The sequence below is a fragment of the Lates calcarifer genome, linkage group LG21 (genome assembly GCF_001640805.2).
Source record: "Lates calcarifer isolate ASB-BC8 linkage group LG21, TLL_Latcal_v3, whole genome shotgun sequence".
Classification (NCBI taxonomy): Eukaryota; Metazoa; Chordata; class Actinopteri; family Centropomidae; genus Lates; species Lates calcarifer.
The window spans coordinates 18975684-19002763 of NC_066853.1; the positions used below are offsets into that span (position 1 = coordinate 18975684).

General features: G+C 42.4%; 1 protein-coding gene across 1 annotated transcript; it reads left to right on the forward strand.

Annotated features, from left to right (window-relative positions):
* The first annotated feature begins 338 nt into the window (after positions 1–338).
* On the forward strand, positions 339–26397 carry foxo1a (forkhead box O1 a). The gene is made up of 3 exons (XM_018665438.2): positions 339–1383; positions 21340–21531; positions 22050–26397. The coding sequence occupies exons 1-3, from the start codon at positions 697–699 to the stop codon at positions 23235–23237; spliced, it is 2067 nt and encodes a 688-aa protein (XP_018520954.1). The 5' UTR covers positions 339–696; the 3' UTR covers positions 23238–26397.
* The last annotated feature ends 683 nt before the right edge of the window (positions 26398–27080 follow it).

The window sequence follows — 27080 nt, forward strand, 5'->3', positions numbered from 1 at the left end:
AGGAGGTAAAAAATATGATTTGTTAACTCCCACAAATATCAGCTGGCAGGTGAGTTATGAAGAAAAAAAAAACATTCCACTCAAGGAACGGGATGTTCAGCAGTGTTAAGGGATCAGTAGGCTTTAAGCTCTTATAGTGCAAAATAAAACGACAACAATAATTAATAAATAATAATAATAATAAATAATAAAATCAGTATTTATATGTTTGCTAGGCGAAAGAATGAAAACAAGGATTTTTTTTTTTTTTTTTCATCAAAGTCTTTCGATACCATTCATTGGCGCTCTTCGGATGTCAATCAAATGTGGGCGGTGTCCGAGTCGATACTTCCAGTAAGTCCTCACATGCTGTACAACACAGAGAGTCAACAGGCTGTACGGATCGCATGCAGAACATCACTACAACTGGATAACAAAAACAAACTAGTTGGTCAACACACTGCGGCCACTTACGCAACTTTTTTCACTCGAAAAAACTTTTAAGAGATATACTTTTTTATCGTTGTTGACTCAGATTTTTACCGGCTTGGGATGTAACTGTCAGTGTAGACTTGCGCCCAGGCGGAGCACTATTTTCCCGGACAGATTTCTCTTGTGTTCGCTCACCTTTCAAAGGCGAAGTTGCAACTTTTGAGGGGCGACAGGGTTGCCGTATTTACATGACATTGTAACACTCGGCTCCGTCACCTCACAACCATGGCGGAAGCGGCCCAGCAGCCACACCTGGTGGAAATCGACCCGGATTTTGAGCCCCTGTCGCGGCCCCGGTCCTGCACTTGGCCCTTGCCCCGACCGGAGTTCATCAACCCGGGAGACTCCAACACGTCATCGCCGGTGCCGTCTGTGAAGCAGGAGCCCGCCGGCAACGCCGAGTTCATCAACAACCTGAGCCTGCTGGAGGAGACCGAGGACTTCGCGGAGCAGAAGCCTGTCATCCTGTGCACTGATTTCCAGTGTCAGGAGAACTGCGTCCACCAGCAACCTCCACAACAGCAGCAGCAGCAGCAGCAACATCAGCAACAACATCAGCAACAACATCAGCAGCAACATCAGCAGCATCAGCAGCAGCAGCACCCGAACCCGCAACTCCCGCATCAGCAGCAGCAGCAGCAGCAGCAGCAGCAGCAGGTGCCTCTGCTCTCCTCGCCGGTCGGCTCATCGTCCTCCGCGGCCGCGGCTGCAGCTGCCGCCGCTGCCCAGAGGAAGAGCAGCTCCTCCCGGCGAAACGCATGGGGGAATATGTCATATGCAGACCTCATAACCAAAGCTATCGAAAGTTCTCCCGAGAACCGACTAACTCTGTCTCAGATTTATGACTGGATGGTGAAGAGTGTGCCATATTTCAAGGACAAAGGAGACAGCAACAGCTCTGCTGGCTGGAAGGTACGTTTGTTTTGTTTTGTTTTTCTCTCTGTCTTTCTTAGTACTTTTATCCGCGAGATGCGGTGTGTTGAAGTGTGCGTGTGTTGTGGGAGTTCGCAGCATGAATGGCTTCTGCTCATGTCTGATAAAGCTGTGCCAGTTGTTGAACAAAGTTTTCCAGTGGGGAGTTTTGGTGTGTCTGTGGTACTTAGCAGTGGGTTCACAGGGACTCCATTGTGCTTTATGCTATGTTTTTATCTCCTGTGGTATCACTGTAATATCCCTCCAGGGCTTTCTGGTTTGTCTGTGGTGTTTAATAGTCAGTTTATTGTGACTATATAATGCTTTTTGGTCGGGGTTATTAAAAAAAAAAATCCTCCATCATATATCATCATCCCTTTTGTCATCTCTATATCCTGCACAGATTTCAGCTAATACTTGCAGTGCATCCTTTCTTTTTTTTTTTCTACAAAAAAGGAGCATGCATGGAGAGTTAAGTGACTGTTAAGTTGTTTATCATTTGCTCCTATTCGTGATCTTGTGAAACTATGTCTTTCTCCATTGTCATCCATCCAGTTCATGGCAATTCAGTAAACTGACCAACTGCTACCATGACCTTAGACAGTCATCTGACTTCTCCCTCCAGTATGTGATTTATATGAGTCTGCTGACTCAACAGGGTTTTTTTCTAAGTGCCTCATTGCGTTCCTGAATGTAGCCCACTATTCAGAAATGATTCAAGTTCTGGCTTAGTAGGATTGAGACAGCTTTCTTCCCTTTCAACTGTTTTTTTTTTTTTTTTTAATAATCTATGGTAGATTTTAAGTGTACTTTGCAGTTGTCTATATTAGAGTGTTCTTGAATGAAGCTGTGTTTGGACGTCTATGTCGTAAGTTGATACCAGAACCATTCATGTGCCCTGGAAACTGTCCAAAACATTACACAAGAGGGGACTTAAAATTTCTGATGTGGTGTGACAGGCCCTCCCACTGAACACTATTGAAGGGCGTAAACCTCCCTTTGGAGACACATAGTTTCAGTGGTGTCTGACAATAAATTGATGACAGTCTACTCTCCCAGCGGGAAATCATATTGAACCCATAGTCACACAGTGAGAGATTTATTATGGCTTCCCTCTGTTATATGCTGTCTGAGTTGCTGATGAAATTTAAAGCAGTTGCGGAGTGTTTTTGTTGTTGTCTTCCCCTGTCAGAGCTAGCTCCCATGTTTGAGTCATGTGCTCAGAGATGACACATTCATGTCAGTCACAAATGCCAGTAAGAATGTCTTTTTTTAGGTCTTTTTACTTCTCACTGAATCACATAGACAGATTTACCAAAAAAAAAGAAGTCTTGTTGATTGCCAAATACTTGTTTTGCTTTTTAAACCTCTTTCTTTTAAAGTTGACTGAGCACAAATGCAGTTTTCAGCAACACCCTGCTCCATATTCATTCATTTTACCTCAGTGTTTACAAAAAGCACAAAACTCGTGTTGAGCTGTCAGACGTAGTCCCGTCAGTCAAATTATATGAGAGTGGAAAAACCCCTTCAGTGTAAACAAAGCAGGTGCTGGGCAGTGTTGCTAGGGTGGTGATATTGTCCAAGTAGGTTTGGCTATTTCAAGCAAAGCAACATCCCTTCAGTTATTCGTAAGGTGCATTGGTGCATTAAGAGGTTCAGCATCTCTGCTACTCTCTGCTTTGTAATCATTTGTAGGTAAGCTGCTTTTAACTCAAAGTGTGCTTTTCCTTATCTTTCCATTAACCAGAGTGGCATACAGATTAAACTTGGCCCCTGTTACGGACAATAATGTAGGGCTGCTTATACAAGCGTTTGTACAGTTTTACTTGAAAAGAGCAACACTTTTTTCAAGAGGGCAGTGAATCATCCCAAATACTTTTGGTTAATTCATAATATAAAACAAAGTGGGATGCATTGATGTGGAAAATTAAAACTGGATACATCTACGAGGATAATAAGCATGTCTGTAGAAGCTAACAGGGATTTGAGTGAATAATCTATAGGCACTATATGGTGCGGTGACACCTCAAAACACTAACACCAATAGAGTCACTTAGTCACACAGTGTCTGAGGTTGTGGACAATCAAATCAAAAATCATGACTAGTGTTGACTTTAAAAGGTAGGACAATACTTTATATTATTAGTTTTTATTTAGAAGATGATGTATTAAGCATTTCTGTGGAGAACATAGGCTTTTCATTTGGCCACTTGATTGTCAGCAGTCATACCAGCCCGTCGATTACCATGAAGCACAGCTGTGGTCAGCACTTTCTCACCGGTTACAGTGTAATGAGGAGGTTATTATACAGCAGAGTGTCGGTAAGACGAATGACTGCAAGTTAATTGTCTCCAGCATCATTAACTACAATGGTAGATCATTTACATTTTGTAAAACATTCAAACAGAGTCACTGTGACAAAGGCTGCAGACAAGTCTTTGTGTCCTCATTAATACACCTAAATAAACAGTGAATTTTCTCGCCGCCCCTCTGTCCGCTTAACAGTTTTTGTGTGATTGGCGGTTTGGAGAGGGGTGCTCAGCCACCGCCTGGGCTCGCCGCTTATCCTGCCATGTTGGGGGTGGAGGCTGAGTAATACTGTGGGAAAGAAAACTGCCATTCACTGCTGCAAGGGGAGTTATTCATAGAGCTCCTCTCGGTTCCACACAGGGGGGCTATCACACATTGTCTCCTCAGAGCGAGCTTACTTATGAGCCGGGGCGAGCTGAGGAGAGAATGCCTCTGTGGTAAATGTGACAATGTAAAATGGTAATTTTCTGGCCAGCCATGTGTTATCCATTTTCAGACAGTCTGATTGATCAGTCAGTATTTAACACAGTGATTCTCTCCATTTAAAATTTGACAAAATATTTTTTTTCAATAATGAATCAGGGTTGTTTTTTTTCTAGTTTATATCTGTTCATCTTCGACTGCCTGGTTATATTCTGTCTCGACTGAGGTGACATGACTGATTGAAAACATGAAAATATGTAAATTGTGTGGTAGACTTATCCCAAAGACACCAGCTTTGCCAAATGATTCTAGACATCCAAACAAAAGCGCTCAAATCCTGTAACCTTCCTTTTTTACCCAGTAAACCTTCAAGAGAAAATAAAACACTGCTCAGAATGAGAATATGTTCCATGGTTTGCAGAGGCTGCTTTACTGGTTGAAAATTTTGGCGGATTCTTTTGTGACATAAATCTCAGTGACAGAAGTCACAACACAAATGTTTTGTTTCTAGGCACCAGTGACTGGTCAACACACTAAATAATCTGTCGCAGTTTACATTTGGCTCAATCTTTCTTACGTTACTGAGGATTTCATTTTTCCATGTGACTGATCTCACAGCAGGGGGTGGGGGTGGGGGTGGGGGGGTGAAGCACATGAAGTTTTCATTAATCTATGATTAAGGCTGTCTGTAATTGTTTAAGGCCGAGCTCGTTTCACAGCGCTGCTGATCCTCCGCAGTCGGTCGTGTCTGAACTGAGTCATGACAGCCTCCACACTTCTCAGGCCGTCTGCGACAGTGTGAATTTTGAGGACAGTTGTGCCAGGTGGGACCAGCTTGGAGGAGCTCTCCAAGTGGACTGGACACTGGCCCTGGCACAGGACGCTATCCAACAGGAAGAAGAACAGATGGCACAAATTATGTATCACCAAACCTTTCTGCGGAGCTGGTTATTTATCTCTAATATACCCGTTTCCACTCGGCAAAATGTTACTTATGTTAAATATCTCCAGGCTACAGCACACACACAAAGTGCATGCAAGCATTAATACAGTAGGATATATACAGTACACACACGTCCCTGAATACCTGCCAAAAATCTGTTCTTTCTTGTATTTCTCTACTATACGGACGTCACCACGGGATAAATATTTGGTTTCACCCAGTGGAGCTGGATGGCTGAGGCGCTCTTTGATGTCAGTATCGAGATCAATTCGGTCATAGGTTTTCTCTGTACACGGCGCTCTCTTGACCTGAAATTCCTCAGCCTACGCTGGTAAACACTCCCACGGATCTCAAAACAAACTGTGCCGGAGCAGACAAACACGTAGGTCCGAGCAGATTGTACAGCAAGTGACACGAGGGTCATTACCATGTAAATGCACCCATTGACTCCAATCCCACTCAGTCTTACAGTAAACACTGTCAGGTATCAAAGAAAAGAGAGGCTCAGATAGGTTGCGCGGCAGAGACAGGACAGGAATCTCTAATCTGACTTTGTAACCAGGTCATGGAACCCAGGGACCTTACAGGCGACTGATATTCACATTCATAGACCAACTTGTGTTGTTTTAATTGAGCAACACTGACAGTAGAAGGAGTCCATCTGGATATGTGAAGCATCTCTTAACCTTCAAGCTTCACCTTGCCTTTTGCTATGACTCCTGGGATACGCTCCTTCGTGGGCATGTTAATCTTCATGAAACCTCATGAAGAGATATCAAAAGGAGTGCCACATTGTTATCAGGGATGTAGGAAAATCTCTACTGGTTGACAGCTCTCTATTGGCTTGCAGTATACATTGCCCAACTCCACTTAAGCAGACATGAAAGGTAATTCTATCTTTAAGTTGAATTGATTGAGTCAGATTGGTCTTGTGCGTTTGCCTGGCAGGGATGATGCAGAGGTGTATGTAATTGCTGTGTATTATCGTTCCCACTCACCCCAGGAGAACGGCTTAAAGAAATACAGAAGCTAAGATTTGAGGCGTTCTAATCCCAAGTGAACACAAAGCTGGTTGTACTTTATCACCAGCCATAAACTGCTTGTTTCCCTGGGTCTGAATGTGTATTAGTAGGACTGGGAGCTGGCTAGAACAGCAGTCCTCCTGTTTCTACTGGTTCAAGATACACACACACACACACACACACACACATAGATGCACACCTCTCACCCCCCTGAGGCAATCGAGGAGTCCAACCTTGGCACTGCCCCAAGACATGAGGGGCAGCTGTGTTTCTCAGGCAAAGAGCTGGAGGAGCTCTCCTCACCCTCCTCCCCATTTCCTGCTTGCACCGCCTGCATCTCCATTCCTGGTTTTCTGCCTCTGCACAAAGCAGGCCACACTTAGTGTTTTGAATGGTTACTGCCCCCCCCCCCGCCTCGGTCAAACCCCAAGGAGCCAACCGCTCACTGTCTTCAGAGAAAAATTAAGAGATAAAGAGAAAGAGAGAGAGAGAGAGAGAGAGAGAGAAGCTGAGACCCAGAATGCTCTAAGTTCAGACTGGGTGACACTTGTTAGGAGTTGCATAACAAGACATTTACTGGAATCAGGGAGCCGCAGGCCAAAGTCTGGTGCCACTGGTTAGTCAGCGGAACTGTGAGGCACTGTGTTAGAGATATGTGGGACGCTAGTCTTGTGTGTGTGTGTGTGTGTGTGTGTGTGCACACATAACCTGGGCCTCATAATTAAAGCCCTGCTGCTGGCAGATGCACAGACACGATGGCAGACAGACAGACAGGCCGACACAGGGAACATTCCAGCACAGGCTTTTATATCTTTTTTATTGTGGCGTGATATTCTGCCTTTCCTTTTCTCCCCAGCTGATTTTAATCCAGTATCTCCTTACAACTGCCCCCCCCTCAACCCCCACCCCTTCTTCCTTCGCTTTTCATATCACTTAGTGCTTTGATGTGCTGAATCACCGTGGCTGGCACACCACAGGTGTTAGAAAGCAGCTGTGAGTATTGACAAACACTACCTGTTAGTAATTGTTCTGCTTTGTGTAAGGCTGCAATACTGATTATTTTCAGTCTCAATTAACATATTGTTTACTTATCTACTAATTGACAAATTGTCAGTCTATGATATGTCCAAAAAAAGTTCCAAAATCTGAAGTTGACATCTTTAAAGTTCAAAACCCAAAGACCATTTTATCTCTAATGATACAAAAGAAAGAAATTAGCAGTTCCAACTATTTGTAGGCCAGTCCACGTGATGTGCTTTTGGCTCATCATGGTATAAAAATATGATGCAGATGGGTGAAAAATATTGTCATTTTCAAAGTGATGTAACCATGCTCATTCACACGGATTTGACTGAGCAACAGTGTGAAACCAGTAGCCCCGCAGATTATTTCACAACCTCATGTTTTCTTGCATGTTCTGCTCCACGTTTGGTTTCCTCTGGGCCCTGGCATCAGGGTACTCTCTGTTGTTGTCTGTCTCTTATTCCTTCTAATGAAGAAATGATTAGGAAATTAACCAGTGTCTCAAACCTCAACAGGCTGGGGAAAAAAAGTGGCTTGAAAGCAGGTCAGTGTGGCACAGCAAGGGATATCACATGGTGTTTGAATGTTGATATCTGTGTGTGGCACATGTGTGTTTATTTATGGACCCAGCCATTCTGTAGCTATGAAGTCAGCATTGCTTTAACCAAGTATTTACAATTGATTCCATGTGCTGGTGCTGTCTGGGTCAAAGTTTCACAGTAAAGCTTTTAACAGCATGTCCAGAACGCTGCGGGAGGAAAAGCCAATGGGCAACGACAGAAGCCGTGAGACACATACCACACAGAGGATGGTATCTGCCTCAGCGGATCACGTCTGCCTGTCTGATTGTTGAAGGCGCTTCGCTTAGTTCATATTCTGTGCTGGGCCATTGATTTGCTTTCACTCAAATGTCGCAAAAAACATACAACCTCTTTAACGTGTAAATACATTTTACATTTAAGAGGCAATAATTAGGATTGCTGTTGCTCCATAGAACAGCCACATTGTATCTACAGGGGGTTGATACGTTTTTTTTGTTTGTTTGTTTGTTTGTTTGTTTGTTTTTTGATGATCCAGATGATCGGTTAAACATTACTCAGTCAAGGTTTTTTCCTTGACATCTTTTAAAATCTTTCTTTATACATTTTATGATTTGTTGCAATGTGCTTGTCATAGCAGAAAAAGAAAGAAAAAAAGTTTTTTTTTTTTAATTTTTTTATTATTATTATTATTTTTTTTTTTTTTTTTTGCTTTTTAAGAAAGGTTTGTTAGATTCAGAGCTTGATGGATGACCTTGGAACCAAATCCAAAATTAAACTGACTGTCAGACCACAACACATGTTTCTCTAAAACCGATGAAAATAAAGTTAAACATACTTAATTAGAACATGATATATTTAAACTTCATGTTTCCTGAGCTGGGGGATAACAGCTCACTATATTATAAGTGATATTTTCAACCTCTGTTGGTGACCCAGCTCGTGCCACGGCTGATAACTTTACACTTACATAGCCTTTATCTGACTGGAAAGGACCCAGGAAAATCCCTGTGAAGTACCCCTTTCATTTAGTGAATTCAAACAAATCATGTCAAATGTGTACACGGGTGTTTCCACCCACCTCAGACACTGGCATCACACAACCCTGCCGCACTCCTGCCAGAGTTTTGTTTTGTCAGTCTTTTTTTTTTTTTTTTTTTTTTTTTTTTGGCTGTGGACCAGAGGACGAATCACTCAGTGAGTACAGTGTCCAGCAACTGCACAGAGAGTAAGTGATACAAAAAGATACCAGCAGAGAGTAGAGCCTTATTCAGCAGGACACGAGGAAAGGTGCCCATGCAGGGTGCTTCGCACTTGAGTCAAAAAGATAGATTTGACATCCAGCTCCACGGCCAGGTAAACAGTCATTTGGGATGAGTCAGAGTGTTTTGTTTTTCTGAGTGCGGGTTTGGTAGTAGCGGGACGAGAGCATGTGATCGTCTGTTTTGGCAGTGGGTTTGCCCAGGCATGGCAGTTTGTTTCACAGACTACAGTGTTGCTCTGTCTGCCATCACAACTTCTCATCAGTTAGAAAATTGGAAAAATCTCCTGTGGGGTTAACAGGAAGACCTCAGCATTGTTTTACAGCACAAGAAGAGGAACTGTTGTATGGATTTTAAATAATTTCACCACTCAAGTGAGAAGTGAAAGCCCACAGCGCTTCTTCACACATGAAAAATGTGGCGTCCCATGAATTTCTCATAGGTTATGTGTTGTTATGTGTGTGTGTGTGTGTGTGTGTGCGCAGTGGCTGCAGACACACAGGGAGTGAGCGTAGCAACACTTTTACGGGACCGCTCACTGCTGAGGGCCCCAAACCACAGGCATTACCCAGACCCACATTGTTGTGCAATTCCCGCCCTAAAGCGATTATGCACGGTGCCTGTCAGACTGGGCTGGCATTATCACACATGCAATCAGGCCCTCTGTCACATATATGAACGCTCGCTGGGGCTCTGTCGGCCTGGGCTGGCATGGGTGGAAATTTAAATGCGCACTTGAATCAGAAGTGATGACGCGACATGCGCGTCAGACAGCAGTTTCCCCGCTTCTGTTGTTGCCACAGGAACTAATTGTTTCTTTCGAGGTCAAAGTGTATAACAGTGTATCCAAGCTGCCCTCGGGAGTGTTCAGTTTAGGTTTGCATTGGTGTTGCAACATTGCAGCACTATTGTCTGTGTTGTATAGTGAGGCTCTTGGCTGACATAGTGTTTATAAAAGAAATACCCCACAGAGAGGAGAGGTTACCAGCAGTTAGATTTCACTCGACACCATGATTTAAAAAATTGTCCAAAGTAGAGTTCTGTTAGCACCAGCAAAGCAAATGTGGGATGTTGTTATGTTTTTGTTTTTTTTGGTAACCACAAAAATGCTTTTTTCCTAAGAGTATTTGTGTATGTCTGGGGTACTGCTAGACATAAACGCTCATGTAGGTTTTTGAGGGTGGTATCTTTAGTTTCCAGTGCAGCTCCCCGTTCAAGTTCCTGCGCTGGATTCTAGGAAACGCAGCGGTGCCAGTCAGACAGATTACACGTGTAGCCACATGTGGACTCATTTTTCTCTGAATGAATCATTCATGTCCTGATCAAAGCAACTGACAAGAGAGATACCGAAGGAAAAAAAAAAAAAGAAAAGAATCTCAATCTGTTGACAGCACAGGATTGCGTGTTGGTGGAGGTTACGAATCCAGAATCAGTACTTTCATTGTTTAAATACGTTGTTGGAATTTTATTCTGTTTCAAGACTTTTATCAAAATGTGAGCAAAACCAGAAACAGTTGGAATTCACCCTAATGAATGAAATTAAATTGTTTGTGGGTTGTCTTCTTTTTTTAAACCATGGCGCTATTTATGCATCTGTGCATCTAGATGTCTTCTGTTCTGTCATCTGTCTTATGCAACTCAACATTTCTCTCTAGCTCTCTTGACAACAACAAAAGATTCTAGAAGCACTATGATCTCAGGAAAATTATTTATTTAATTGATATCAGTACATGTAGTTGGATGCAGTGATTGTATGAATTATCTTCTCTAGAATCTATTACCTCTCTCCTCCTCCACCTGCTCCTCTCCCCTTTTAAGAGATGCAAGTTTCAGCCCTGGCAGGAAGTGGGTGTTTCGAGAGCTGTTAAAGGTATGCAGTACCAGGGCAGTGATGTCATCAGGAGAGGAAGTAACGCTGAGTGTGACGCCAGATTCAGTGGCTTCTTCCCCTTCCAGCGTTTCCTTCATTTTTTTTTTTTTCATCCTTCCGCTTATCTCCACTCAGGGTTGGGAAATGAATCAGTGTCATTGCTCATCACCTCTTCTATATGATCATGATCACTTGTAATCAGCTAAAATAACACTGTATGGACTTCAGTAAGTAGAGCCAAAGTAAATGCTGGAGTGAGGCTTTGGTTTACTCATGTGCACCCCTTGTCCTGACCTGTATGACTGCCAGCTTGATAATAGCCCCTCTGATTGGGATGCCAAGTTCAGGTCTTGGTGCCCTGGTTTAATGTCACCACTTGCTGTTTACTTTTCACAAAAATGTGTGCCCTCACTATGACCGAAAGGGTTGCTAAATACTGACTATTGGAGATTCTGAAAGTTCAGCAGCATTTCTGTCATCATATATACTGACCTTTATCTCAGAGTAGCACAAAGTAGCTGTCCTTGTGAGACTTTTATTTAGAATAGCAACACACATTACATTGAATGAGTTCCGTCTGATGGCACTGGTGTAATAGGAACAAGGCCAAATAACAACAACACTGGTGATAATTAAAAAAAAAAACAGCTGTACTCTGTATTAAATAGACCAGTATTTTTTCTATTAATCAATATTTGTTTTGCATTTCAAAACACCAGATGATAACTTTTTAAGATAAAAATTAGAACAGGAGCAGATACACTATGTAGTCATCAGTTTCTGTAAAAATACTTGTTCGTACTGCCAAGTTCCTGGCATGCCTTCATTTAGATTCACATACATTTATTTATTTTGTGACATGTCAGTGTTATTTCCTTTACATAAGAAGCCAATGAAAAAAGCTACTTTGTGATAAAAGGTTTATAATGATTAGAACGTTTTCTTTTCTTTCATTTTTTTTTTCTCTGAAAATATTTTTTTCCCTTGTGGCAGTGAATGAGTCATGTTAATTTTAGAACCAGCAAACAGGTAAGTACATCACAGCCCCACTTACGGACTACATTATGGACATTGTACATATCTCAGGAGAGCTAAAAGCATTAGGAACCTGCAGCAAGGACTTAAAACTAAATAATTTTCTTTCAACCAAAGTTGCTTGTAGCCAAGTACTGACTCTGTCTTATACAGTACAAAGTAGTTTCCCTCACAAAGGAAAGACAGCCAAGAAAAAGTATGTCTTTAAAGAAGTCTCTTTCTTTTTATTGTTTTTCAGGACTTTAGGCTTAGGCTCCGATATTAAGATCACTCTTTTTCAAGCACTCACCTGCAAGTGATGTCCTTGTTTAGTACAGCTGACATTTTTGGTGCTCAACAGGAATCGCTGTGGTGTTTTAGAATTGCACTTTTGAGAACAGTCAGTATTCATTATTTTGTTTTTTCTCTGATGTTTGAGATTTTACAAATACCGTACTTTTTTCTTCGACTTTGCAGTCATGCTGACTCGACTGCCACAATCTCATCCACACACCCCACCACTGAACCCCATAAACAAGGACTCGTGTGGTGTGTTAAGTATTTTTTCTTATTACAAACATCGCTGGTATACTGATTTTTTTCACAAAGACCGTTTTAAAGTACACTTATTTATATCAGTGCTGTTCAGTGTAATAAAACAACATAGAGAAGAAACGTATAGTTGTATATTCTATTATATTTTGTATATTTTTAGTTTTATACAGTTTTATACATTTTTTATTTTTTACTTTTATTTTATTCTATTCTATATATGGTTATATATATATATATATATATATATACATATATATATATATATGTGTATATGTATATATATATATATATATATATATATATATATATATATATATATATATTTCTTATTCTATTTTTCTTCTTCTTTTTACCAAGAGAGAGAGAAATGTCTCTCTGTATGTCCTGCACATAAAGAAAATTTGACTATAAAAAATCAGGAATCAAATGTACAAATGAGAAATCCTCTCGGCTCTGTAACCGAATGGACATTTCAATCAACTTCCAGTCATAAAAACAGCTCGGGGATATCCCCGTGTTTACCAGGTTGAACTGGGGTGACAAGCATATAAATATAACCACCACCACCCCCAAACACTCCCTCCCACCCTCCCGTGGTGGGTCAGGCCTATGGATGCAGGCCGCCACACAGGCACCCAGCAGTGGTCCACACACTGCATCTTTATCCGGGCAGAGCAGGCAGCAGCCCAACCCAGCCGTTCTGCTGATCAGAGGCGAAAAATATCCCCGCTCCACAGACACAGCTCTGTGCATTTACAGACTCACATTGTGTTGCACATAGCAACACATGCACATATTTTAGCATGGTAAGCTTTGCCAGCACAACCCGGTCCCTGTCTGTACACATGAGCTACGTGCTGCTTAAGTCTGAGTCAGGAAATCAGCAAGGACAAGAGAGAGAGAGAGAGAGAGAGAGCTCAGCATGTAAACACCAAGCTCTGATTGCTGTTAACGTGCTGCTGGGGCATTATTTTCAAAGTATGTGTAACAGTTTTCATAAGCAGCATATGTATAGTCAGAAAAAAATACAAAATGTAACGTGAATCAGTCAGTAGAGCATCAACAAAGTACACGTGTTTTTGCTCGAAAAAATTTCAAGCATTTGAAACTTTTAGAATCTTTTGAATTGTAGAGCTTTTGAAAACAGAAGACAGGAGTTGAGGCATCAGTTGAAAGTTAATTATGTGTAAAACAAAAGCTTAAGTTACTACTTTTTTATTTTGTGAAATGATAAGATGATATGAACACATCATTACATATCGTAACATCAACATTCCAACATTTGTTGAATGGCACTGCCTAAGAGCAACTAAGAGCAAATGCAAATTGACAACTTGGCTAAACTTGTCGCTGACACTTCTTCTGCAGCATTGTTTTAAGTGTTAATTGCTATATTGCTTACTGTATCATCCTTTGCTTACAGGCCTGTTGAAATAAATTGTGAACCAGAATGGATTTTAAGGCTCATAGCCAACACACACAAATAGATTGGCTTGCTTTTCTCAATGAACAACCTTTTGGACTGTTTGAAGCTTAAAGTTTGAATGTATGGCCAGCCAAGTCCTCCCCCACCCCCCGCCCCCACCCTCCCACCAACCAAATGTCAAACCGAGGCAAACCAGAGGGAAATAGCAGATGATTTATTATTCTCTCACCAAGTTCTGTTTGTTTGGAGCAAATCTTAAGTGGGGAAGTGTAGATATACTGTAAGAGCTTTATCTGCCATTGTAATCCTGCTAGAAAAGCCTACCTGGACAAGGGCCCCGTCTTTCCTTTTTCCTCTTGTTTTGCCCAGTCAGACTAGAGAGTTTTGATTAGGAAGTGGTGGCTCTTGAACCCACTGCTTTCTTCAGCTACTCCCTTACGTTGCACCTACATGGGCCTCGTTTTGCAGTGTTTTGCATAGAAACCAGAGGCATCAGTGGGATCAGTATCAGGACTGGCCAGCTCTTCCTGTGCGGATACAATGCAGCAGGAAGTTCGCTAATAGCCCCTCCACTCCGCCACCCGTCTCACACTATCATACAGCGATGAAAGATCCTGGAGTGACAGTGGCTTTGCTGCGTCTCACTGTACACACAAAACCACACACAGACTATTTGTCATTTGTCTGTAGCGTCTGTGAGACCGATCAATCTTCAGCTTAACCAATCATCATCCGCTCAGGCTTCCAAGTTCAGCTCTTGTGTGTGTGACTGTGGGTGTGTGTGTGTGTGTGTGTGTGTGTGTGTGTGCTTGGGGTGGGGGGGGCAGTTGGTTGCACTCAGATTCCTTGCAGAGGATTGTGAAAAGTCGATCCTGCCAAGAGGCCGTCAGTAAATACATTTGCAGACAGATTTGCTTCTGCATGACTTGCGTTTTCTGCCTTTCCATCTGCGCTTTTCAATGGTCATATAACTCAGCATCTGATAATGACCGTTTTGAAGAGGTACTTTCCTGGAAATCATAGACCACTACTTGGGCTCATAGAACTCTAAAGTGAATTTAAGATGCCCCACACTGAGTGCTCTGTGTCCGGGGCCTCCTCTCTCCCCTCTCATTGCCAAATTGAATTATTGGAGGTTGACGTCAGCCGGGCGAGAAAGGGACATTTTTTTTGTTTTTTTTTTGTTTGTTTGTTTGTTTTTTTTTTTTTTTTTGCTGCAGCACGAGTGTGCAATCAGCTGTGGCCAGTAGTGTACATGCATGATATCCCAGAGGAACGAGTGAAAAGGACAAGAGAGGAATAGAAAAGTAGGAAGGGGGCAGGATGGAGGGAGAGGGCAGAAACAGCCTATTTCTGGCTCGAACCATATCCTAGGGTCAGTTTCCATTTTTAATCTATGCCTTTTTTTAAAAACAGAAATTGTGGCAAAACAGATTTCTTTTTATATCGCCACTAACAGTGACACTTTTATGCTTTCCCCGGCCGGTCAAACCTGCGGCGCTGTGCTGTGTTGCTCGCTGCTACGCAACATTAATGACAACAATCATTTCCTTTTCTCCGGACTGGTTTAATGAAACTGAGGGTGTAAATAATAAAAAAGGCCCAAGGCTTTACATTTCCTGTGCCAAGCTTTTTATTTCCACTGCCTTTTATGATCATTGCTGTATTGACTTTAGTAAATAGGTCAGTGATTATCCCTGGTCAGTTCAATATTGGTGTGGATGATAACCTATCAAACTGCAAACACATGAAGTCATCACAGGCTATTCAGATTGCTCTGTCAATGTGGTAATGTGAAGACGTAATGCTTCATTTTCTGCATGTGCGTGTGAGAGAGACAGGCAGAGAGACGAGAGAGATACACTTCTTGTGTATAGCAGAGCATGTATGCATCAGTACGCCCAGACTGTAACAGTTTCTCCGATATTCCATTAGTTTCCTTTAATTTCCACTAAAACATGACACTAAAATTATCGCCCTGCAGATAAATACTGTTAAGCTACCATATTCAATTTCAAACTGTTACTCCAATAACTAAATATCCCATGACACAGAAAATTAAAGCGAAATTCAAGTAATTTGATCTTGTCTTTATTAAATATTGATGTCCAATAAATCAAAAATCTTCCTCATTAAACGACTGGGCAGAAATTCCCCCTAAAAAACAAGTTAAATTTGACTTGACAGCTGTTTGATACAGTAATGTACTTTGTAAAGATTTAAAACTCCTGTCAGGGTTGTTTGAAATATTTTTGAAATTAGTGCCAATATTTGAGAGATTTCTTACAAAACCTTACTTTGAGGGAGATAAACATGTTTTTCTACTAAATTTTTTTTTATCTGTCCAAAGAAGCCAAACTTCTTTAAACGTTAGTGATGATATTGTCCATAGTTTTTGGTTAAGTTTTTAGTTAAGTCAGAAACAAGCACCACAAGAGTACAGATCTGACTGGGAATTTGATATCAGCTTTGCACGCTTGATGGTTTTTTGGTACAGACGCGTTTCTCGCAGCACCAAAATATTATTTGAAGTTGGATCAGCTCATATTATCTTCAGCCAAGAAGAACAGACTCTTTAAAAATAACTATTGCCTTTGCCCTCTTTCTCATGTCTGTGTTGCTCTTTTCCTGGCTGCTGGTGTCATTACTTTGACCTTACTCTGTGGCCAGTTTATCACCTTTAGCAAACCTGCTTACATAATCTAACGGAATTGGTCTCTAGGTCACTGAAGTACATCTAACACCGAGGGGAAAAACCTGCTCTGAGCACATCTTTTGATGACTTTGTGATCTTAGTGAGTGGTAGTTCCCCATTACTTGTTGCCCCCGCCATCTCACCTGGAGCTGCACGCTCAGTCCAATGCTGTTGTTAAGCAGGCGGACCTGCTGAGCTAGTGTTAGGCTAATAACAGGTTTACGTGTTTTCTGTCTTAACCACACTGCCTCTACCTCAGCCGGACTCAGCACAAAGCTCTAGACATGACCAAGCTACAGCTTTGGGGCTACTTACTTTGGTGGTTAGAAATGGTGCACTGGCTTGCCCTATAGGTTGTCCTCGTCACAGCCGCAGACATTATGCAGAAAATAGCTACTTACAGTGCAAGTGAACACACCTACTGTTAAGGCTGAAACATAGGCACTGAAAGGTGAAAAAGCCTGTTCAGGACAGCACCGTTTCTCTAATGAGTTCAGTGGAAATAGTGCAGGGAAACCACATTTTTTTCACTTTCATCACTTCCATATCTCTGATAACTGCATGTGAAACTACTCAGAGAACTGATGGCGTGTGACTTTGTACCTGCTGTACGCTTTCAGTCAGTGAGGAGGGAGCATTGCTGCAGACTCTTTATACCTATAGCTATAAGGCCTTTGCAGCTGAGGTTTCACTTGTGGCTTCACTTGATTCAAAGCAGCCCTGCATGTAGGTGGTGTTGCACTCTTCTGGGGATTTTTTTCATCAGATCAGTTGACATTTGAGCAGCTTTGAGAGCGTAAGCTCCTCGGTCACTGTGCCAGCACCTGTCTGGCACAGTGTCTCCAGTCTTCTGCAGGTACTTGGCTACTGTCTGTGAGAGAAAGTAGAGAAGGAAGGATGGCAGTAGAGATGAAAGGAAGAAGGGAAGAAGGAAGGAAAACAGAGGAGAGAAGAGAAGGGAGAAAGGAGGGCAAATAAGGAAACAAGATGAGGAAAGGAGGAGACAGGAGGTGAGAGGAGAAGTTGGAGTGGGAAGCAAGCCAAATGAGGAAAGGAGAGGAAAGGACAAAGACAGAGACAAGAGGAGGAAAGAATAGAAGGGAGGAGAATAGGTAAGAGGTGAGAGAAGGCAACACAAGACGAGAGGGAGAGGAGATTAAAAGAGGGAGGAGAGAAGAAAGGGAGGGAGGGGAGAAGGAAGGAGAGGAAAAGGAGAGGGTGATGTACTGAACACTGTGGCCTTTCAGTAGTGCTGCCAGTGAGGGAGTTTAGACCAGCACAGTGTGTTCTTTACTGATCCATGGCCACTCCGTCACACACAACCCCTCTTTCTCCATTTCTTAAAACAGCCTACACTCAAAACACATTCTCTTGCTCGCACACACTCACACCACCCAGACGCCCATTCCGCGGCTGCTTGTTGAGTCATGACGTATCCAGTCATGTAACTCAGTTTCAGTAGTCACACGACTAAGTGAACATTACTTAAATTTAATAGATATAGTGTGACACCAGGGATTAGTGCCCTGTTGCTAAACATAAACTCTCTGGCAGTTGGGGGTGGGGGTGGAGGGGAGGGGCAAAAGCTAAATCTGCAGTGACCACTTGGCTCATGGCGCTGCGGCTTCACATTCCATGCCTTTTTCTCTGCCTCACGACCGCCGCGTTTCCTGTGAGGCAGGAAGTCAGCTCTGTTTCCTGTCACTGTCCGCTTTCATGTGGTCACTTCCTCATGTTTTGCCAGCACCGCTCTGTTCTGTTGACTCAGAGAACGGAGGTGGTGCTCCTCGTGGTGGGCTCAGGCAGAACAGAAAAAAAGTCGTTTTATTATCTATGGCTACATGAACCAGCCTTCAGAGAAAAAACAGTAACATTAGGTTACTGACTGTTGTCACTACATTTGATTACAGTCCTCCAAAAAAAAAAAAAAAAAAAAGATTTTCCTTCATAATAACTATTGACTAATTGCAGACATGTGTTGATATTATTTTGAATCCAAACTACTCTGTAAAAACTGTCTCCATTATTTTGTTTTGTTTTATTTTGGGGAAAAAAATAAAAGACTCTTTGAGATGGGACAGAGTTATTGTCATATTTTTATACAACAGAAGATAGGACCGTCCTCCAGCAGCAATAATCAGAGTTCAGCTCTGTGAAATCGTAGGTTTTGTAACCTTGCTGAGGAATGTTGATTGTGATGGCTGCCTGGCTGGGAATCCTGCCTTTACTGTTTCCTAAGAGATACTAACAAGTTGGCTGTGATTACGATTGAACTTTGCACACAGTGATTAGCTGGAATGTTAAGATTCCTGCGTGCGCTGCAGCCAGAGATAAATCGGTGTCACATACAGTCGCAGAAAGTTGCAAATGCAGCAGGCTGTATGCATGCCTGTTTGTGTTCCTGTGTGCGTGTCTTTGCGTGACTTTGCGTGTGCTCAAGCCCTATCGCGTGTGTTTTCAAACCACGATATCACTGGCTGCAATAGAGTGAGAAACAAAATCAAAACCATACTGCGCTGCTGTTTGTCGTGCTGCCATTCCACTAAAAACATGAGCTGGCACTCGCACACACACAGTGGGAGACGAGGCTTTTCCATTGGCCCCACCAGACACCCTCAGCCACACTCCCCACACAGCACACCAAGTTCTGGTATTTCCCATCAGAGCAGTTTTTAATGACCCTTCACTTGTATTCCCTCTCTTGCATCAAGACTTATTAGCTGGTTTGAAAATGTTCTAGATCGTCACAGCACCGTGCGTACTGATTGTGACATAAGCTAAAATAGCAACCCAGAGCCTCTGAAGTGGAGACTTAAGCTGTGAGTTTGTTCTTCCTGTCATCAGGATGATATAGGGCTGTAACAGGACATCCCGGCGTCTGCACTCACATTGCAGTCATTCCTTGTTGCAGCACAGCTGAAATTACCAGCACTCTTAGTGGTCATGGGAAAGAGAGGCTCATGACCAGACTTTACTCCTCGCCTTTTGTCATAGCTACCGATGTGCAAGGGGAGGAGGAGGAGGAGGAGGAGGGTGGGGTGTTGGGGGTTAGAGAGGGAGAAAAGCATTTGCTAGGCTAATCAGGGAAGGGCTGTCACGTCCCTCAGATCATGCAAACTAGCCCGAGACTATTGGATGACGCAGTCGGGTCATTTGATTCGGAGGTAATTTCATTCATTTGTGAAGGGCCAGTGTTCAGGAGGGCCCTCATGTGCCCTAGAGCCTGAGGACCTCCAGTGCAAAGAAGAAAGCAGTGGACAGAAGGAACAATTAGATACAGAAAGGAGAGGAAGAAGAGATGTTAAAGAGAAGTGATAGGAAAACAAAAAGAGGGATTTGTGGCTGAAGTAGAAGGTAATAGTGTTTGATAGAGCAGATTAGTCAACTAATTGATCAGTTGATTGTCAGAAACTGATTTTGTCAATTGATTAAGGGGGCACTCCACAAATTTTAGTCTATTAAGTTGCACATGGAAGTCAGTTAACGTGCAGACTCAGCCTGTTAAAATGGCTGTATTATGCTCTGGAGGAAGCTAATGGTTTGAGAAAATAACCCTGATGATGTCACAGTGAAGTCATCAGGGTTGTCTCAGCTTTAGCTTTAGACTTCAAACATTTTAAGAGAAAGTCTTAGTTAAGTTAGAAAATTACAAACTGGGGTTGTGGAGTTTGATTTACACATGTTTAACAATCACTCGATCACTTGGTTGTACCATTAATCAAGAATGAAAACAGTTGTGGGTTAGGTTGGAGTGGGATGAGATTTCGGAGTCAAGAATGAGAAGAGATGGTGGAGATGAGGAGAAGCGGAGGTGAAGGCAGAGCAGAGGGCAGACTGTGAACCAGATGTGAGGCAGTGACTCACAGCAGGAACAGGCTTGATGACGTTAGCCACTATGCACGCTAAGCTCCGCATGTGTGTGTGTATATGCGCCGGGAGTTCCAGCCTTCCTTCCAAAACAACAAGCTTTACGCATGCACAGTAACGTCTGTCCAAGGCCCATTACTTCATGTTATGGCACAGACACACGCAACGAGCCGGGGCCACAACAGAGCCAGAGTGTAAATTATTCTCTGAGGGTAAATGGTCACCTAAACGACAAGTGTGGGCTGACTAAGAGTTTGAAAATTATAACAGGCTGAAAAACAAATGATGTCTGAAATGTTCTGTCCCAGTACAGTAGCAGTTCCAGTAAAGTAGGACAGAAATGGTGCTTCACTTTCTGTGGTTTGCTCAGCAGACGTTTGCCCAATATTCCCCCTCTTTTGTTTGCCGTGTTTTAATAATGCTTCACTAGCTTCCTGCACAAAAATTAGTTTTTCCACTGGGGGTGTCACCAAGCAACGTTAGAGCGCAGAATTAATGTGTCTGTAAGGAGGAAAGATTAGTCTTGTTTCCTCCCTTTGATTCTGTGCTGGTTTAGACAAGACATGTAGTCAGGTGGAATGTGAGTGTTGGTACAATGGTGTTTTACAATGGGCCCTCTGTTTTTGTAAAGGAAATAAAGGCCCACTTGTACAGTATGTTTGGAGATAAGAGTGTCTGCAGTTTAATCCTCGCTCTGTTCAGGGTGTATTGCTCATGGAGTAAACTTATTGACACCTATTGTGTGTGTGTGTGTTTGTGCACGTGTTGCTTTGAATAGCAAATAGCATTAGATTGTTGAGTGACCTTAAAATCTCCCCTTTCTCCTCCATAAGTCAGCTGACAAGCCAAGCGTGTTTTTAAAAGAGAACCACCTGTACAGGTGGATTTGCACTTGGATGCTAAAGCAGATCTGAGGTGTTTTGAGAAAAGGGCAAACACACACATCGCTCTGTTTGTCTGCTCCTGACCCAGCTTTGCTCTTTTTCTCCTTCTCCGTTCTTCTGCAGAACTCCATTAGACACAACCTGTCGCTGCACAGCCGCTTTGTTCGCGTCCAGAATGAGGGGACGGGGAAGAGCTCGTGGTGGATGTTAAATCCAGAGGGCGGGAAGAGTGGCAAGTCCCCGCGACGCAGGGCGGCCTCCATGGACAACAACAGCAAGTTCACCAAGTGCAGAGGAAGAGCAGCTAAGAAAAAGGTAAACAAAGCAGATATTTCATTTTTGAACTGTGCCAAGGTTTTCTTTTTTCCTCAACTATCTCTCCACTTATTTTCCAAATAAGCATTTAAGGTGGCCCAATGGTGTTGGGTTTTTTTTTTTCTTTACAAAAGCACCTTATTTTACTGGTGTTGTTTTAAGGGTTAAGTGCACATTGTGTTCTGAAAAATCTGATTTTAGTAATATTCTTAGTCTAAAGCTTTAATGGCTACATTACAATTAACAAATGCATTTTTTAAACTCATTAGAGCTGAAAGAAGAATGAAGAATGATTCTTTGTGTTTGGTAATCATATCCACTCTGCTAATGAATTGAATCCTCATGTCAATCCTCATAAACATCCTCTGGATAGCCTTGTCCAAGATTATATTATGGGTATGGTATTTGACATGACTATGTTGGTATTTGATTTTTGTTCATATCACCCAGCCCTGTGTTTTATTTCCAGTGGTTTCTGTCCAAAGCATATGTTACACTGACTCCCTGTCTCCCCACAGCTGTCAATGCAGGGCGGCCCTGACGGAGGTGCAGACAGCCCAGGCTCCTACTCCAAGTGGCCTGGCAGCCCCAACTCCCACAGCAATGATGATTTTGATGCATGGAGCAGCTTCAGGCCTCGGACTAGCTCCAACGCTAGCACTGTGAGCGGCCGCCTCTCACCCTTCATGCCCGAGGACGATCTCGGAGAGGCAGACGTGCACATGGGTTACCCAGGAGCCCCTGGGGCCAAAATGACAGCCACACTGCCCAGCCTGACAGAGATGACCGGCTCTCTGGGACACAGCTCTGAGAATGTTATGGAGAACCTTCTGGACAACCTGAACTTGCTCTCGCCCAGCAATTCTCAGGTTGGAGGAGGGGCAACGACCCCCGGCTCCTCCCAGTCCTCCCCGTCTCCCATGATGCAGCCGAGCCCTGGGTACCCCGCTTACAGCTCCCCCAGTATGGCCGCGCAGCCTCAGCAGGAGTATCGCAAATGTGTGTATGGCCAAGCAGGAATGAACACCCTGTCGTCCATGCCGCTGCAAACACTGCCAGAGAGTAAGCCCAGCTTCGGGCCCGGTATGGCCCAGTACAGCTGCCCCGCAGGACTTCTGAAGGAGCTGCTGACGTCAGATACAGACCAGCACGGAGAGCTCATGCCGTCAGTGGACACTGTGGTGTCTCAGTCCAGCGGAGGCTGCATGCTGCCGCCGTACAGCAGCAGTCAGCACGCAGCCAAACTCATGGGAGGAGGGAACGGTCACCCGCACAGTCTCTCTCACACACACCCCCACAACGTGCACAGCCAAGCCCCAACTACGTCACCACCTATGAACGGCCGCTTGCTCATGTCCCTGAGCCACAGCGGGGGCAACGCCCGTATGCCCACGACCAAAAGCCCTATGCAGATGCCTTACGGTCTCTCCAGCCACCTCAGCGGAGGAGGCATGGCTGGCGGCTTCTGCCCTATCAGCACCAACGGATACGGTCGACCCGGCCCGCCGCCGCCCTTACACCCAGAGAAGCTGCCCAGCGACTTGGACGACATGTCGATTGAGAAGTTTGAATTTGACATGGAGACGGTCCTCCATGACACTCTGATGGACGGGGACTCACTGGACTTCAACTTTGAGCCAATGGTGACCCAACAAGGTTTCCCCCATGGGGTGAAGACCACCACACACAGCTGGGTGTCAGGGTAGAGACTGTAGTACGAAAAGAAAAAAAAAAGCTCTGTTCATCTGACTTCTTGTTGTTGCTGTTTGGTAAAAGACACAATCAGAACTCATTTGAGACAAAAAAAAAAAAAAAAAATTATCCTCATCCCAACATCATCTGCAGTTTCTGTACCATCAACATTTCTGTTTCAAAAATACTTTGGATCACTTCAGCAGACTGAGACTGGGTGTGATCTGCTGAGGATACAACATCATTAAAGCCCCAGAACTGAAGAAGATGAAATCAGAGTTATTTTTGAGATATCAAATATTCTCTACAAACTAAGTGCCAAACATTTTGCCTTAACATAAGAGCCAAACTGAAACACACATCTCTGGTTTACTCACCAAGGTTAGAGATATTATACAGTGGTTTGTCTGCGAGTGACACTGCCAACTACATCTCATCATCATCATCATCATCATCATCATCATCATCAGCAGCAGCAGCAGCAGCAGCAGCAGCGCAATCTGTAGAAGTGCACAGACTCATACCATGCTGTTTACTGTGTTCCCACAATCAACCTTTTTGTATGTACAATGTAGTGATAATTCATTACCACTACAGACAAATTATGAAGGTAATCTGGCTCATGGATTTGCAGACTTACACAATGTAAAGTGAGAGACCTTTCAAGGGATCCTCGGATTATGTTACACAAGAACTCACTTTGTTATTGCCTGAATGTACATAATGTCATCATACAGTTTGTAAAATCAGGTCTGGTAGTGTATTTTATAAAACTGTAAATAGTGTTTACAGAGTGGAAGCAAAAATTAAGGCAGCAGAAATGAGCTCACAGAGAAAACTGGATCCGATTCTTTTAAATACATGTCGAGTGGGCAGATCTGTGCTTGAGAATCCTTCTCAATCAGGCTGCAAAATGACAACACACTCTCTGATTTCTTGTACATACATTAAGAATGTATATTAAAATGATGTAGTAGGTGTTTACTAGATTTTAGTATATATTTGAGACCTAAATTATTTGTGGTTAATATAGATTTATGCTGGTGCATAACCTGCACTCAGACATCAGAACTGTTCTGAGTCATTTGTCACTCTGAACCTTAATACCACAGGGGCCTATTTATTGTGCCTAAAAAAGTAGATATCGACTGCAGGCTTGAAGGGTTTTATATTGTAAATGTCTACGGTCCAGAAGATACTCAAATCCAGTGGTCTTGAAGAGGAGTATAGTGAATTCTTCATTTTCAGTTCGCTGCTTTCACAAGACGAAGCGAATGGCTGTGGATTGTTGTCGTTAGGGTTTCTTTTCTGAGCGCTTCATGAATGCTAGGAGGTCAAGGCATGTTGGATAAAAGACATCACTCATCTCAGTGCTACTGACCTGCTAAAGATTGTCATTAAAGACACTGTGAGTAATCAGCCTGTCCCCCATTCAGTTTCAGAACTTTTTTTCCATTTTCTTATTTGTCTCAAAAAAAGATGCGACTGATTTAAATCCATACGGTATGATTCCTTTTTTGTCAAAAAGAGCCCTCTGATGCTGTCAATAGGATCAGCTTTACTGCTTTTGATGAGACTCCACTTTCACTCTGCCCCTCCTACCTCTACCTATCTCTGTGTCTTTTTAAACATTTGATATAATGGTAACACGTGATAGCTTGATAGCTCCAATCATCTTTTTTAATAACAAGTTTGTTTTGATTATTTTTAAAAGTTTCCCCTGAAAAGTGCTACTAAGTGTTAAGTATCTTATCTAGCTTGTATATTTGCATTTTTCTGACTTGCTTTTCCCACTTATTGCCGTACTAACAATGAGCTTGTCAGCCTGTCAGTGACTTTGTGCGCGGAGTCACAAATAGTGTATAAGATTGTGGCGACCTTTGTGAAGACGGTGTCTGTAAACATGGCTGCTTCGGTGGCTGAAAGACCAAGAGGCTTAGAGATAACTAAAACTGAAAACTGCCTATTTGACATTACTGTTCATTGGTTGACTCAAACAGAAACCACGTACATCAGTGTGTGTCTGATCATGCATCGTCAAGGACTCTTGGGTGTGCAGGTTTTTACTGAAGCTGTACTACTAATGAGTTCCCCTCCGACTGAGGGGGGGTGGGGTGTACTCTTTAATTAGTTTTGGTGTTCGGTTGAAATGAAAAGTTGCACACTCTAGACCAGCAGTGGCACATGATCTGACACTGCTGACATAGATGTTAAGAAAGCCAGGGAGCGGTTTTATAAGAATAAAATGAAATTCTTAACATTTCAAAAGGCTCTGCAGAGAAGCCGATAAAGAAGCTGCTGTTTGGCTTTGGTGCCAGGTGTTGCCTTTTCTTACCCAAACATGCCATAATGTACTATAGCCAAATTTGCCTTTGAAGTAAAAGTGATATATTTAGCATTTTTATCATGTGATATGTTCAGAATTATATATATTTGTGCCGGTCACTCAAGTCAGGATAAACTGTAATGAATCCATGTAGTCAGTGTCACAGGGTTCACTCTAAAAGTAAAAAGAGCTGTACTAAGTAAATTATATCTCTACATTTTTAAATGATTGAATCTATGCATTGTATTCCTTAATTTTATGTTGCTATTGTTATATATTCTTTTTCTTTTGAACTTATGACAGAGATATTTTATTGTAACATAGCGCTGTGAGATATTATGGTGTCGTTGTTGTCAAAACTCTATGTTCCAGATAGTTATATGGGAAAAAAATGAAGTTTATTTAGAAAATAGATGATGCAGTGATTGATATGCTAAGCTTTTGTAAACTGACAATGTTGTATTTCTTGTATTTAGCTACAGTTTTTAGAAAATAGCATCAAAAAGCAAATTACTGAAAAAAAAGTTAAGATATATTGCATTTTTAAAATGAAAAACACAATACTTAGTCTGTCAGAGAAGTCCTGCTCAGACATTCTGGACCAATTTTTTGTAATTTTATGAATAGAAAGATATTGCACTTTTACTTACATTTTATAACAAAGTGCTCCTCGTAACATGAGGAAGAGTACCCAATACATATTTTAAAATGAAAATCTGTTACATTTAACTTAAACAGGTATACAGGAATAAATTGGAACTGTGCTGTGTGATTTGCAATCAATAAGAATATGTAACTTGTTCAATATTAATGTATTAAGACCTGAATAAATGTACTTCTGTGTTAAAGATGTGTCAGGTCTGTCATTCAACAATAAGGTGCAGAAGTTGATATATGCACTGTGGAGTTTTGGTTTGGTACGAACATGTCTTAGAGGCGGGGCTGTTCTTCAGGTAGATGCAATCTGTCACCACTCTGTGAAAAAAGACTCTGAGATGAGCTTGAAAACTTTGAATGCCTACATTATTGTGTTACATAGAAATAATCTAGGTAGCTGACAAAAACATCAGGGTGGGGACCAGAAACTGCAGTTCTACAAAGTGAGTAAGCTAGATGGGCGACTGCACATAAATATGTATATATAATGATCAGTTTTCCCAAATACATGTATGCATTAATGTGATAATAAAGTAAGCAGACAACTACAGGTTAGTTTAAACTAAGATGACAAGTTGACTACTATTATATATATATATATTCTTAAGCTATGAGTACTAGCAAGAGCTCTAGGCTTCATAACATTAATTACTGCTTAACCAATGATTCCCACACATATTATTGTATACCTAAACCTCCAGTCTGGTTCTCAGAGCATTGTGCCCTAATGCCTAAACTGTCCTTGGCTTAGCAGGACATGATTAGCAAGTTGTCTGGCCTTAGGTCACAACCCAAACCAATAAGACAGCTGACATTTCCAGGTCAAAGTGACTCATGTAGCTTTTTGAGACCCACAGTAGTTGACTGCTGGTAG